General features: G+C 35.9%; 1 protein-coding gene across 1 annotated transcript in view; it reads right to left on the reverse strand.

Moving 5' to 3' along the window:
* Positions 1-15,853, reverse strand: part of TOPAZ1 (testis and ovary specific TOPAZ 1) — a 68,943-nt gene that overhangs the window by 1,463 nt on the left and 51,627 nt on the right. The window contains exons 16-19 of the mRNA XM_059937591.1: positions 13,825-13,990; positions 8,729-8,893; positions 6,930-7,133; positions 1,899-2,082 (exon numbers count right to left, since the gene is read on the reverse strand). Coding sequence (XP_059793574.1) covers positions 1,899-2,082; positions 6,930-7,133; positions 8,729-8,893; positions 13,825-13,990 — 719 coding nt within the window. The remainder of the gene's footprint in view (positions 1-1,898; positions 2,083-6,929; positions 7,134-8,728; positions 8,894-13,824; positions 13,991-15,853) is intronic.

Consider the following 15,853-nt stretch of genomic DNA (forward strand, 5'->3'; position numbering starts at 1 on the left):
GCTGGCATCACAAATACCCCACAAATTCAATAATGAATGAAGAGACTGCATATGTGGGGAATGGAAAGTTATGAGAAAACCAAACCCTCATTAGGATGATGAAGAGCCCAAATGCCTCATGCAACTGTAGTGCATAGTTGTAAATAGAAGGCCCTCAGGAAAGACCGCTAACAAAAAAGCTAATTTTAGTGAGTTTAAAAAAAAAAAAAAGTGGACCTAAAATAAATTCTCCTCCCCTTGAGTGTAGGCTGGATTGAATGACTTGTTTATCTCCAATAAATAGAGCAGAAATGATGCACAACTTTGGACACTAGATTGTTAGATATCAATTTTCATGGTCCCTTGCATTTCTGGAAGTTCTGAGAGCAGAGACACTGATTACCCCTTGTTCTGGATTTCAAGGATGTTTAATATAGTGAACAACCTTGATAGACAAAGATAGTTTCTCCTTCAGGAGCAAAAGACAGGTTTGCTTACAGCCTTACAAGGTGGAGATAGCGTTTCCATCTAAAGAGCAAAGGGGCAGGTATGTTTATTACCCATTATAAAAGATTGGGGTTCCTAAGTTCAGGATTCCTCTCATGTAATGGAACCCACTGCATGTGCAGATGTCCATCTGGGCCCAAGTGTGGGACTTGGGAGCAAGAGGAAGAGATACAAATATGCAGATAATCATGCTGCTTGCTGTGCCATGAGTAATAAAGTCCTGTCTCCAACCCAGGGGGTCTTGTGTCTTATGCCAGGATCTGTGAAACTATGGCAGGCTGACTTACAGCCTGCAAATGGGGTGGAATCTCAGAGCCGTCACAGTTCTTGATGTAGGGTCACAAAAGGCACTGTAGCTTCCTCCTTGCGTTCCCTCTTCTGGATCACTCACTCTGAGAGAAGTTAGCTGTTGTGTCATAAAGACACTTAAGGAACCTATGGAGGGGCCCATGTGGTGAGGAGCTGAGGCTTCCTGCCCACAGGCACGAGTGAGCCAGCTGGGAAACGGATCCTCTGGCCGCAGTGAAGCCATCAAGTAGGCGACTGCAGGTCCTGACCACATCCTGAGTCCAGTGACATGAGAGACCCCGAGCCACAACCATCTGGCTAAGCTACTCCAAAATTCCTGACCCACAGAAACTAAGAAAATACTTGCTATTTTAAGCCACTAAGCTGTGGGATAACTTATACACTGTAATAGGTAACTAACAGAATATTCAGTCTGAGGATCCGGTTTCTAACACCAGTGAACTGAAGCAAAATTCTTGTTAAGAAATGCCAAAACAGGAGTCCCATGAGATCCTTATATTACAAGTTTCCTAGATAAAGCTGACAAAAAATTGGAGTGGTGTAAAACTAAATTTTGGGATTTTGAACAAAATTATCTGAAGGGATGCCACTCTGGTCCAACAGCTACATTATAATATTTATGCATTTATAACAGCATTTTAAAATACTGAAACTAGGCTGATGGCTTTATTTTGAACAGGATTCTTGACTGAACCTAATAAATTATCATATATTTCCCTTTTAGACCTGGTTCTTAGATCTTTTGTGCTGACCAAAAAGATAACTTTTAGGTACCTAACTAAAAACCACCAGTACACGAGAAAGGTCCACACCTAAAGAAGACCCATCTCTTTGAACATCTAAACAAGATCTTTGAAGTTGTTAAAATGTTTATTGAAAGGTACTAACTTGTTTGGATTTAAACCAAAAATAGGTCAAATCCTTTCTCAATATAAATGCTACCAAAGTTTGTCAATACACACATGCACAAGTATATAAATATGCAGTATATAAATATATAAATGTTTATATATATACAAATAAATAAAACATTTACGTGCTAGGGCAAGTGTAGGGAGCCATGATCTGCTTTCAGGATGCAGTCAGAAGTTATTTCAACCAACCTTTTTAAAACTATCTGCAGCATCTGTGTAGAAGTTCCAGGACTCTGAATACTACTAGCATTAGATACCATGAAGATTTCAATAGCTAAAAGCATTTCAATCTCAGACAAATAGGAAGGAATCAGTAGAAGTTTTCGGTATAAATTTCCCTCCAATGGTGGGTAGCAACCCAATGAAAGAGCACCTGAAAGTCAAGTAACAGATCAAACTTTACTAAAACCCCAGTAGGTGAAAACCTAGGCTTCGAAAATATCCACAAGTGATAATTACTTTTGTTTCAGAATAATTCTTCACATTAGAAGTAGATTTATTGCATAAATTATATGGGAGTGAGCTTATCCTAGTACAATTGAGATCATTCTTTGTAAAATGGTTTTGAAACATTAAACATGAAGTGAGAAATTTAAAAAAACCCTGAAAAAGAACTTTTGAGCCTCATTGTAGCAAATGTCTATTTATTTTAAGCCATAGTCAACACAACATAATTTCAGAATAACTAAAAAACCAGAATAGCTACTTGGGTTTTGTTTTAATGGGATCTGGGTCTAACAGCAACTACATATACTTATTATATATATAATATTATATATAATTATATATATAACTATCTACCTTGAATTATGAATCCAAAATGTAGAAAGAAAATAGAAATTATAATTTGAAGATTTTACTTTCTATCACATAGTTTTATAGTATTTTTGAGTGTACTTATTTATAGTGCTGTTAAAGTTTGTGCAATAAATATTTGCTGTTCCTACAAATGTCTGGCATTGTGCTAAACACTAGATATAAAAATGAATAAGATACATTTCCATCATGTCGGTGCTCAGTGTGTTGTTCTCCAATTCATGTTCTAAAAATTTTGCTTTTCCAAAGAACAGATTCAACTTTTAAACTGTTTAGGTGCTTATTACAAGTGATATACAGGGAAATCCCCTATACATCAGTCCAGGACATCCAAATTGTATATAGGCAATATTATACTGTTGTCTTTTACTGAAACCAATTTAAATCTGTGTGTAAAATTTGTTTAAAATGTTTTATTAAGTTAAATTTCTTCAATAAATCTTTCTAATATGGATGATTAGAAATATGGATGATGGATGAGTAATCTTTGAGGACCTACTATATGCCAGGTACCTGTGCTAAACACATAGGTTTTATCTAATTTTAACCTGACAGTTTACTACCTTTGCAATTAGGTACAACAACTCCCATATTATAGATGGGGGGCTTTGGGTAAGCGCCCTGGCCTTCTGACTCCAGATTTTGGAATCTTAACCACTAGGAAGTCCCACCTTCCTAGATCACTGCCAGGACCAACAAACTATTGACTCATTAACATTCCTAAATATTGGTAGGTATAATTTACATGCATACCTGTTTTACTTCTGAGCAGAAGAGGAAAACAAAAGCCAACAAACTAAGTAGAAATTTACTAACATTATATTTTCCCCTAAAATCAAACATGAAAAGAAAAATACTCCTATTTGGTTTTAGCGGGGGAAAGTAAGGAAAAGATATACTAATAACATCTTCCCTTCCTGACTTTTCAGTTCTGACAGAAAAGCCGTATTTTTAGGACTAGGTAGGACATCAGGAGCATCAGGAAGGCAATTTTGCTGTCCCTGGACAATTTCCTTCTGATTAGTTAGGGAACACAAGCAAAGCCATCAAGAAAGTAAAAGATAACTCATGGAATAGAAAAAAAACTGAATTCATATATCTGACATGGGACTTGTATGTAGAGTGCATGTATACATATATGAATAGTATGTGTTTATATGTACCCCCACACATACTTAACACACTCAACAAGAAAAAACAAGAAAAACGCCTCAATTTAAAAAAGTACAAAGAAAAAAATGGGCAAAGGATTGAATAGACATTTCTCTACAAAGATATACAAATGGCAAATAAGCACATGAAAAGATGCTCAACATCATTAGTCATTAGGAAGATGCAAATCAAAACCTCAGTGAAGTATCACTTTATATCCACCAGGAAGGCTAAAATAAAAAACTCAGTGAGGATGTGAAGAAACTAGAAATTCCATACATGGCTGGTGGGAATATAAATGTAAAACAGATAGCTTCTTTGGAAAACAGTTTGGCAGTTCCTCAAAATGCTAGACATAGATTTACCATACGAGCCACCAATTCTGCTCCAAAGAGAAATGAAAACCATACATCCACACAAAAACTTGCATGTGAATGTTCAGAGCAGTGTTACTTATAATAGTCTAGTCAGAAAGTGCAAACAAAGTAAATGTCCATTAATTGATGGATGGACAAACAAATTCCGTACAATGGAATATTGTTCAATAATTAGGAAAGAAATAATGATATAGGCTACAACATGGATAAACCTTGAAAACATTATGTTAAGTATAAGAAGCCAGTCACAAAAAACTACATATTGAATGATTCCATTTATGTGAAATGCCCAGAACAGGCAAATCCATAGAGACAGATTAATTGTTGCCTAGGACTGGGTCGGGTGGGAAACATACATGGAACAGGGAGTGAATATAAATGTGTTCAGGGTTTCTTTTTCTAGAGGTGTTGAAGATGTTCTAAAATTAGATTGTGGTGCACAACTCTGTGAATAATATAAAAATAAATGCACTGTAAGGACTTCCCTGGTGGCGCAGTGGTTAAGAATCCACCTGCCAATGCAGGGGACACGGGTTTGAGCCCTAGTCCGGGAAGATCCCACATGCCGCAGAGCAACTAAGCCCATGTGCCACAACTACTGAGCCTGCGCTCTAGAGCCCATGAGCCGCAACTACTGAGCCCATGTGCCACAACTACTGAAGCCTGCGTGTCTAGAGCCTGTGCTCCGCAACAAGGGAAGCCACCACAATGAGAAGCCCACGCACCTCAACCAGGAGTAGCCCCCAGTCGCTGCAACTAGAGAAAGCCCGCGTGCAGCAATGAAGACACAGCACAACCAAAAATAAACAAATAAATAAAAATGCACTGTACACTTCACATGTGTAAATTTTATGGTATATGAAATTATCTCAATAAAGCTGTAAAAAATATTAAAGAAAAAAGCAAAACAAAGGCACTGGCACTACAGCCTTAACAGTACCTTGATGAAAAATTAACTGTAAGCTCAGAATCAAATATGTACTACTAGATGTGATTATAAGGCACTGAAAGGCTTTCCTAGCATGTGTTAACCTGTGTGTGAAGACAGATCCAAAGAGAGTTCCACTGATATTTTAAATGTCAACACTGTCAGGAAATGAGATGTTCTGAAGACTGATCAGTGACTATAAATTACTCACTTCATTTTATAACTCAGGTACATTAAAAACAAAACAAAACAAAAATACTCTTTACCGTATAACCTCACTTGCATAAGTCCCAGAAGTTTCACTACATATGAAATTAAGCATAGATGTGTTAAGCTAATAGGAAAGGTACTGAATTATACTCAAGCATTAAATGCTTTAACACATCGCTTAAAAAAAAGTCTTTAAAACTAAATTATTACCAGGGTTGAAAGAATTTGGGGGAATGGGGAGTGACTCAACGCATATGGGGTTTCTTTTTGGCCTGATGAAAATGTTCTAAAATTGACGGTGGTGATGGTTGCACAACTCTGTAGATACACTAAAACCACTGAATTGTACATGTTTAAATGGGTGAACTGTGTGGCATTTGAATTATATCTCAATACAGCTGTCAATTAAAAATTTTTTAAATGATTAAGTTTAGCTGTTTTAATACAAAATTTTATTTTCAACTAAAAAACAGATTCATAGAAATCTCATTTATATGTTTCCAAGTTAACACGTTATTCCTGCGGCATATAAATGCCTTCTGCTGGCATTTTTCCCAAATTGCACAATTATTTGGAAAAAATACCTCATTAACATCAATTCTAAAAACTAAAATCAAGAAGTTATAGCAAATAGTACATATATACTTTGTGCTGTGATTTCTAGCAGTCTGCAGGGAAATAGTATAAGGAGTTGAAACATAACCACAAAATTGAAATGAGGTGTTATGAACAAATAATTCCACCTTGCCTCTAAATTTCTGATCATCCTTTTACAAAAATTCTGCTTTCAAAAGTTGTATTGTAACCTACAATAAGAAATACATTTTACATAATGACCTAGCACACATATAAGAATACATGTAACTGAAATGAAAATTTGATCAAATAATATGTAATCTTACTACCTGTAATGCACACTAATAGTTTCTTTCCCATTTCACTGGGAAAAAAAGTTACCATTTGCTGAACTGATCACAGCTGGGAACATGAAAAACACTTCCAAGTTCAGACAGGTTTTTGTTGGTGTAGGGATGGCTGGGATGTTTGGCACATTTGGCACAGTGGTGACACAGAGCAGGTACTCAAATGTTTGTCATACAGTTGATAGTGGTAGAAATGGAAATTTAAGACAAATTACTGCATGAAGGCAGAAAAGAATTCCTTTCTAGATCTAGATTCTACACAGAATTGTTTTCTAATTAAAATACTTGCAAGGAGATTGGGACTAGAGAAAGTATTCGTTTTCTAGGCTTACTTGTTAGAGAGGAACAGTTGTAAACATTACTAGGAGCCATGTGAAAAATTGTTATGTATCATGTTGCATTGTAATGACACCCTCTGTATTTCCTATGTGCCTGTTATAACATATTCTAACCAAAAAGATCAGGGATATACCAGGGATAAATATGTATTCCTTAAGCTTCATTCTACCAATTGGTTTACTCCTATATATTTATACAATATGCCAAACTGGTTCAAATTCTGTCATTTATTTCCTTTTCATATCCTCCCGTGGACATGCCAATATAGAAAGAAATAAAAATATAGCAATTAGAAATGAGAAATAACAGGTTTCAAAAGAGCACAAATCTATGTAGACCACTATTTTTAAATGTGTATCAATTGCTCTTTTTACATATTTAAGGCCCCGCCATGAATATTATACATAGATTTCAGGTTAGAAAATCAAATTCAAAACCAATATATCAAACTTTAAAATTTTAAAATGTAACTTACTTTTGTAGTGGGCTCTGGCTTTAAGCCATAAACAACTTCTTCCTAAAGAAGTAATTAATCTTCTAAGAAAGGAAAAATCAATAGGGATGCTCTTTGAAATCATGAATTCTGCTACGGAGGATGATATACCAAGACTGCTGCTTTCTATACAGGCATCTAGAAGTTTATTAAAAAGAAGGCTATACTGTGAGACCTCCACAGTTTCTGAAAAGAAAAAAATCATTGATATAGTGAAACTGATCTATCTTCTCTCAAACTTCTCTCTTACTCCTTTCCCCTCTGCTCTCCTCTGCCCCTTCCTACCTGCTATAAAAGTCAGAGTCACCAAAATGCAATCATCTTACATACTAAGTTAACAAACAAACAAAAAATTCGACAAAAGCAAAACAGTTCATTCACTTTGTAATGGAGAATGTGAAAGGAATATGATTTCAGAGGCTACATTAACACCTCTGTCCTTGGTCCTCACGTGTGACGACTGCATCTGCACGGTTCTGTTTGCATTCTATCTACAGTGCAGACCTCAGACTTGTTTTTCCCACGACTAAAAATAAATCATCCACTCATAAATATTCACTCTCAAATTAAAAAAACACACAAAACCTCCTTTCTTGGGTATGTCTATTCCTTTCTGCTTTTCACTTAGAAGAAAGTGAAGTCACCTTGGATACTTCCAACTCTTTTATCGCCTATATTCAGTCAGGTGGGTCTATGACCTAGACTCTAGGTCTCTATCACTTTAGGATTTTTTAGTGGTCTAGGCCTTATCAGGAAATTTATCTCCTTACCTTTAGTCTCTTTCTAAACATTACCACCAGAGGAACTTTCCTAAAACACCAACTCCATTATGTCACGCCCTGGCGCCAAAACTCTAGTGACCCCTTACTACACATAGAGAAGAAAATTCCTTTAGCCTGCCATTCAGGGTCTTCCAAAATCTGGCACAACTATCTGTTTAATCTCACTATTATATTTTGTTTCATTATCATGATAATTGTATATCAAAAGCTAGTTCTACAGCAGCCATTGTACCAGGGATACCACGATAAAGAAAACAATTGCCTTTAAGGAGCTTACTATCTAGAGGGAGAATCAGATAAGAATGTTAATGACAATACAGTATCTCAGTGGAATACATGGGAAAATGGAGAGTGATAAAGCACTGAGGGAAGGCCTTCAAGTTAACGTTTTCATTAAACATTAACCCACCACTCTGAACCCATTGCTCAGCTCATTCCTGACCCAAAGCTTTTGCTGTTACCCTTCACACGGACTCTCTCTTGCTACCGACATATGACTTGCAAGCATTCAAGAGCACTGCCTGCCATTGCCCACACTGGCATTCTCTTTCTTTGAACCCATCATCTGCATAATTTCCTCCATTTATTTCATGTTTTCCTATGTTCCAAGGTAATGGGAACTATGTTCTATGTTTGTTAAGTGATAAAAGAAAAGGTATTCTTTATTATGCCAATGCAAAAAATTATTTTAAGGTACAGTATAAAGCTTGCTGGGGGCACTTAACATTGATTGCTGATGACTTGACAGAGGTTAGAAAAGGAATGATGAAACGCTCCTTGTAGGAACTGCTGACAAAAGATAAGCATCTCTGGGTTTTTTTTTTTTTTTTTTGAACCATCAGGAAAGCATATTCAATTTGCAGAGAACACATTTTACAAAAAACATCATTAAAAATATATGCTGGAATATAAAATTCAACCAAAACAGGTGGAGAACTGTTTCTTATTAAATACCAGATGGGTCAGAGATAATTAAGCTAGACTTTTTAAAAAACATACCTTGAGAATTTTGAAAACCTGGTAGATTTTGCAAAACTTCAAATGTCTGTCTGTAAAGACTCTTCGCTAAAATTTCATGTGCAATTGTACAGAGCAGATTATGCCGATTGAGCACATCCAGTCTATCACAAGGCCACAGTCGTGTATTGATGACCCACTCTGACTCTTACAAAAAGAAGAAGTACAAGTACTTTACACCATGAAAATTACATTTAACAGTATAATCACAACAAATGTTTTTAAGTATCTTTTGGAGAAAGTGGAAAAACTTAAATATGTGTACTCAGAAAGATAACCATAGCTCAAATTTATTAGAAACAACTTATATAGTGATGATCATCATCCTAAGAAGATGCAACTAATGACCATTTTGTTATTTTTATCTTTTTACTAATTCTTCATTTTTCTAAATGTACCAGTCAGTTGTTGATTCTGAAGTTAATGATTATTTTTATATGACAAAATGTTCAGATTATAATGAGTATACATTATAAGGTAAAATATTGTATGTGTAGACAAATTGAACAATTTTATAATAAAGAGTACATAATTTAATTATTTTTGGTATTCTTGGGGAGCAGCTTTCCCCCACAATATCTGCCTATTTAAAAATTTTTAAATAAAATACTTGCTATGTACAGAGGAATATCTAACATATGGAAGTTACAAAAGCATAATAATAAAAAGAATCCTTGGGTACCCATCACACAGCTTAAAGAAAACAGAATATTACCTATAATGCTGAAGTTCCTTAATTTCTGCCCTGATTTTCACATTGAGAAAAACAATGGGAGACTGTAGTATAGAACACGGAGGTGTTAACATGTTAGAAATGTCAGCATTTTACCATTTACCTAATTCCCTCAATCATTATACCCATAGTGAGACACATAATGAAACGCTGTCATGTAACATTCAAATCACATTCCTGTGTTCTTTTTCAACTGGACAAAGAGCAGGAGTCAATCCTTTCCTTTCGTGGCCTTCCCAGCACAGTACATACAGAAAGTATTAAAGAAAGATTTGATAATTCAAGCATACAATGCCAAAATAAAGTCTTAAGTATCGAGTAGAAAACTTTAAAGCAGGAGCTTGTTTTTAAATTACTAGAGCTCACTTGACTGGTTGATTTGATTTATACTACCTACGAGGCAGTGTTTTACAAATATTAGTGCTTTACAATTATTAACTCATTTAGACAGATACCTTCATTAATTTACTCCTAAATTGATTAAATCAAGAATGAAGAGAAATACTAACATTAAAAAACAGACCAAGAATGTGAACTGGTAATTCACAAAAGAATAAGTACAAATAGAAATAAAAAGAAAGAGTTAAATTTTCTAATAAGCAATTAAATGCAAAACAAACCAGTGAATATCACTTTTATCCTGTCAAACTAACAAAGAGATAGGAAAAATAATAATGAATTTGGCAAGGGTGTTTCATAATATGCATCTTGAAATGCTGGCAAGATGACTATAATTAGTACAACACTTCTAAAGGTGTAGAGTACTTCTGTACTCTATTCACAGAGGTAACACCTGGAATGGAATGTTCGGAATAGCCAGATTAGGGTTTGCATAAACTGAAGTGCGCCAGTCTGTCTGGTAACTAAAAAACATAAAATTGGGCACTAACATCTGGACTATTTATGTGCACCCGTGACCCCTAACAGGACAATGACTGTATAGACAATACCTATGCAATTGTTGTCTAAGGATTTTCTCACAAAGGGAGGCTTTCTAATAACCTCAAAATAACTTGCTGCAAATCTGAATGGCAACAAGGGCAAATTTGCCAACATTTATCAAAAAGCTTTAAACTGCCCTTACCTTTACCCAGTAATTCCATCAGAATTTATCCTAAGGGCGTAATTAAGATTTAGCAGGGATGTTTAGCAGGGATTTTGTTTATCATAGAAATTTAAAAACCAGCTAGTTCAAGAAAAGTGGACTCACGGACATATCTATGTATCTATGTTTATCTATATTTGTTTATAAGATGGAAAACTACGCAGCCCATTAAGTGATGTTGTAGAGGAATATTCCCTTTCACAGAAAGATGTCCACAGAAAGACTGTTGCCTGATGAAAATGAAAGGTACTAAAGAGTCTGTATAGTAACACTATAGTGTTATTTATAACACTGGGTGGGTGGCTGAAAAGGATTTTTTATCATCAGTTTTGCTTATCCACCCCTTCTTATTTCTCTATTTCTCTATAGAAATTTCTCTGTATTTCATTATAGAGAAATAAGAAGGGGTAGATAAGCAGAACATATTATTAAATCATAATAACCATGTATTACTTATATAAAGGCAATAAAAGTTATTTTAAAATTCAAGAGCAGTTTCTCAATAAATAGCATACATAAATTTTTTTTTTTTTTTACAAAATTTGTATTCTAGAATGTTAAGACATTTATTTTTCAGCCTCCAAACCTTAATTATAAAATTATAGTTTTAAGGTTTTTTTTTTTTTTTTTTTTTTTAAATGCTGGTAAGGGTATAAGGCAAGGTAGGAATTTGTTGTTCATTTGCCAGGATACACGGTACCAATGCTGAAGAAGAGTTTAAAATGTGAACGTGAAAATGTGTAAGGCCCAAACAATAGAGCAGGGGTCCCCAACCCATGGGCTGCGGACCGGTACTGGGCCGCACAGCAGGAGGTGAGCGGCGGGCAAGCGAGCAGAGCTTCATCTGCCGCTCCCCAACGTTGGCATTACCATCCCCCCGGCCCCGACCCCGACCCCCCACCGTGGAAAAATTGTCTTCCACGAAACCGGTCCCTGGTGCCAAAAAGGTTGGGGACTGCTGCATAATGGCTGCCACCCATTAAATAAAAATGTATAAAATATTCTACATTTCTCAAATATGAGTAAGTGTATGTAAACCCCTTCTTTAAAAAGTTTAGTAGGTAATAAATGCACGTTTTTAAAAGGAAAAAATATAGAAAAAATATGTAACAAGTTAATCTGCCTCTCATCCCTGTCCTCCAAGCAGTCAATTCTTCTTCCCAGAAGCAACCACTATTCCTAGTTTCTTGTGCATCCTTCTGCAAGTATTTTAAGGGTATAAAGCAAGTATGTAGGTATCCATTTTATTTTTTTACGGAAGTGGTAGCATACTGTGTACACCGTTCAGCACATTCCTTTTTTCACTTGGTAGTAAATCCTGGAGATCATTCCAATGAGTATCTGCAGCTCTACGTCGTTCTATTCCATCATATGGCTGTCACACAGTTTCATTAACTGGTACTCCCTTAACAGACACTTAAGTTATCTGGAATTCTTTGTTATCATTGTTGATGGGTTAAAAAAGAGATTCCATATAACTTACAGTGCATACCCGTGTATACAGATATAAATGTGTTTGTAGGACAAATTCCTAGAAATGAAGTTAATAGATTAAAGGAAATATGCATTACTAAATTTTGACAGATACTTTGCCAAAAAGCCCCTAAAGACAATATATGTGAAGGCTCATTTCTCTATACCCTCACGAAAAGCATATCACAAAACTTTAATCTTTGCTGGTCTGACAGGTGTTTAGGATTTTAATGTTTATTTCTCTTAATACAAGTAAGTATTACTCTCACTTATTACAAGTGAGATCAAGCCATTTGTATTTCCTTTCTTGAGAGTGGCCTGTTCACTGCAGAACCCTTTGAAGAACAAAAAAATTCTGGGGACAACTTAACATACTTCTGTGGGCCCTTTTTTTCCGAAGAAATAAAATTTTACTTATGAAAAATGACTTTCAATTGGAATGGTCACTGCAAAAGAAAATCCTGTGCTTATAACTGATAGAATTTAAAAAGATAATCTCAAAATTGAAACAACAAAATTGTAAAAATTTAAATCTCCATAGACCACTCCACACCCCTCCCACAAACCCTTCCCCAGTCTCTAGTTTGAGAAAGACTGGTTTTGCCAGAAACTTTTAGGCAGAAGATCATCCAGGCCCATTTTTACCAACTATTTTACCCTTTCCATTTCTTGCCACATTTTTTCTTTCTCACAGAGCTTGTGAGCTCTGGCTTGCATTTTGCTACTTCCTATTTTTATAAACATTCTATTTTGTATTTGTATATTTGTATTTTGTGTGGTATCTTTCTATTTTGATTAATCTTCCCGTCCTAGGAAACCTCACTGGCTACATTTGTTAAGTTGAAGAAAACCTTTTCCAACAAGCTTTTGATCACGAAGTCTAATCACAACCTCTATATTCCATAAACCCTCAGCACTGAACAAATATGGTGTTTTATGTATATAGGAATATGTATGCATGGTAGTTTTGTGTGTTAGTGTAAAAGTTTTCTATTTTATTTACCTGTGCGTTTATTCCATCTTCCACCTAAACTGAGATTCTCGAAGTTTCTTCATTCTTATCTATCCCATTTTATCAAATAAAATCTGCTTGATGGTCCAAGTAGCCAAAGCTACATTAGATGCTGTGCTACTACTGTGCTCTCTAAATTTTATTTACCTCATGACAAACTAACCTTAGTTGCTTCTGCTGGCTTAATTTCATCGTAATTTCTGTTAGATGATTTGACTTACTAGGGGAAATAATCTTTATTGTCTTGGTTTGGAGCCATGGCTGTCGGCACATGCAAAGATAGAGTTACGCAGACTGCAGTCAGGATTTCCCTGTCTCAGCAGCTGAAGCTTGGGCTCTGAAGCTGGACTGTCTGGGATTAAATCCGGCCTCCACTCCTTACTCGTTATGTCATTTTGGGCAAGCTGCTTACTGTCTCTGACAACATTTTCTTATCAATAATATGGGGATTGTAATAATTCCAAACTCATAGGGTTTCTATGAAGATTAATTGAGATAATCAGGTAAAGCATCTATATAGTGCTTAGGTCAAAGTAAGAACTAACTTTTCAGCAAAGGTTCACATAGTTTCTTCTTTAAAGCTAGGTTAACATTCTCCTTTCATTTTATGTAACAACCTTTCCTACCCGCATGATCACTAGGGGTTTAGACCAAATTATCACCCACAGCTCAATATCAACTTGAGATAACTACAAAACCAAGAATTTATAACAAGCTTAACAAATTATTTCATGTTGGCATATATCAGAACTTACCCCTTAATACCCAAATGGCACCATCTAGGCTTCCACTTTTTAGAAAAATTTCTGCTGCAATATTCACAATTTGACATCTCGGTGCTAACTTCTCAGGTCCTGTAAGTCCTTTTAAACTTGTAAAATGTATTTTTAATTCATATAGTTTATCTAAGACCTTCCTTCCCTAGAGTTAAAAAAAAAAAAAAGACAAAAAAAACCCACTGAGTATCAATCATTAAGAGCATTATTGAGGTACAAAGTCACTGATAATTATATAGAAGCCAATTATGCAACTTGAATAATTCTAGACTGATGGTTGTCAAACTGCTCCAAGACTCTCTCCTTAAGCCCTTTCCTGCTCAGCCACAAAGATGGAAAGGGAAGGGGAGCAAGCAGGGCTTTGTCTCATTAACCACGCCCACCACTGGGCCCCCTTTCATCGGTTCTCCTTTCATCTGTTTTATTCACTGTGCCTCCTCTAAAGATTTCATTTGGCAAAAGGATTTCATGCCTTAATGTGGAAAGCTACCCATCATATGTTTTTGCTCTTCTTCTGTTGATCACCCTGAGATCCAGGAGGGAAAGTCAATGAAAAGGAGATTATTTCATATGAAATTTAGATAAAGAATGATAGTGAAAAAAAAGGGGGGATAAAATTGTTGTCTGAAAATTGTTCTTTTGAGTCAATAGGCTAATTATTTCACATTGTCTACATAAAGGCTGTCTCTAGGGTGGACATCAGAAATTGGACATGTGTTATTATTTTATACCAGGGTCAGCAAAATTTTTCCATTAAAAGCCAGGCAGTAAATGCTTTAGGCTTTGCAGGTCACATTTGGTCAGCTGCTTATTCTTTTTGGTTGTTTTTAAATTTCTAAATCTTTAAAAATGTAAAAAACATTCTTAGCTCATGAGCTGTATAAAAACAGGCTGTGGACCAGATCTGGCTTTTGGTTTTCAGACTCTTGTTTTATATTATATTACATGCTGTTTTGAGTCAGATGCATATTACGATGTCAAAGTACTTTCAATCTGACTGTATAAATGAGTGCATTTTTCAAGGGATACCTTAAGTTTAATTTCAATGGTTTTGCTTTTATGTTCAAAATGGAATGTTTCATTAAAAAATTCATGCTAAGTAAGATAATAAAATACTCATTCTAAATAAGATAGTGAACATTTAAAATTAAAATACAGGCATTGGGACTTCCCTGGCGGTACAGTGGTTAAGAGTCCGTGCTTCCACTGCAGGGGGCACGGGTTCAATCCATGGTCTGAGAACTAAGATCCCACATGCTCAGTGTCCATCATCGGATGAATGGATAAAGAAGATGTGGCACATATATACAATGGAATATTACTCAGCCATAAAAAGAAATGAAATGGAGGTATTTGTAGTGAGGTGGATGGAGTTAGAGTCTGCCATACAGAGTGAAGTAAGTCAGAAAGAGAAAAACAAATACAGTATGCTAACACATATATATGGAATCTAAGGGGAAAAAAAAGGTCATGAAGAACCTAGTGGCAAGATGGGAATAAAGACACAGACCTACTAGAGAATGGACTTGAGGATATGGGGAGGGGGAGGGGTAAGATGTGACAGGGTGAGAGAGTGGCATGGACATATATACACTACCAAATGTAAAATAGATAGCTAGTGGGAAGCAGCCGCATAGCACAGGGAGATCAGCTCGGTGCTTTGTGACCACCTAGAGGGGTGGGATAGGGAGGGTGGGAGGGAGGGAGATGCAAGAGGGAAGAGATATGGGAACATATGTACATGTATAACTGATTCACTTTGTTATAAAGCAGAAACTAACACACCATTGTAAAGCAATTATACTCCAATAAAGATGTTTAAAAAAAAAGATCCCACATGCCGCGCAGCACAGCCAGGAAAAAAAAAAAAAAGAAAAGAAAAGGGTACAAATTCACCAACTGCTTATACCCTAAATAAAAATAACCAAATGGGGCTTCCCTGGTGGCGCAGTGGTTGAGAATCTGCCTGCCAATGCAGGGGACACGGGTTCGAGCCCTGGTCTGGGAA

This window comes from Balaenoptera ricei, chromosome 11, assembly GCF_028023285.1.
Source record: "Balaenoptera ricei isolate mBalRic1 chromosome 11, mBalRic1.hap2, whole genome shotgun sequence".
Taxonomy (NCBI): Eukaryota; Metazoa; Chordata; class Mammalia; order Artiodactyla; family Balaenopteridae; genus Balaenoptera; species Balaenoptera ricei.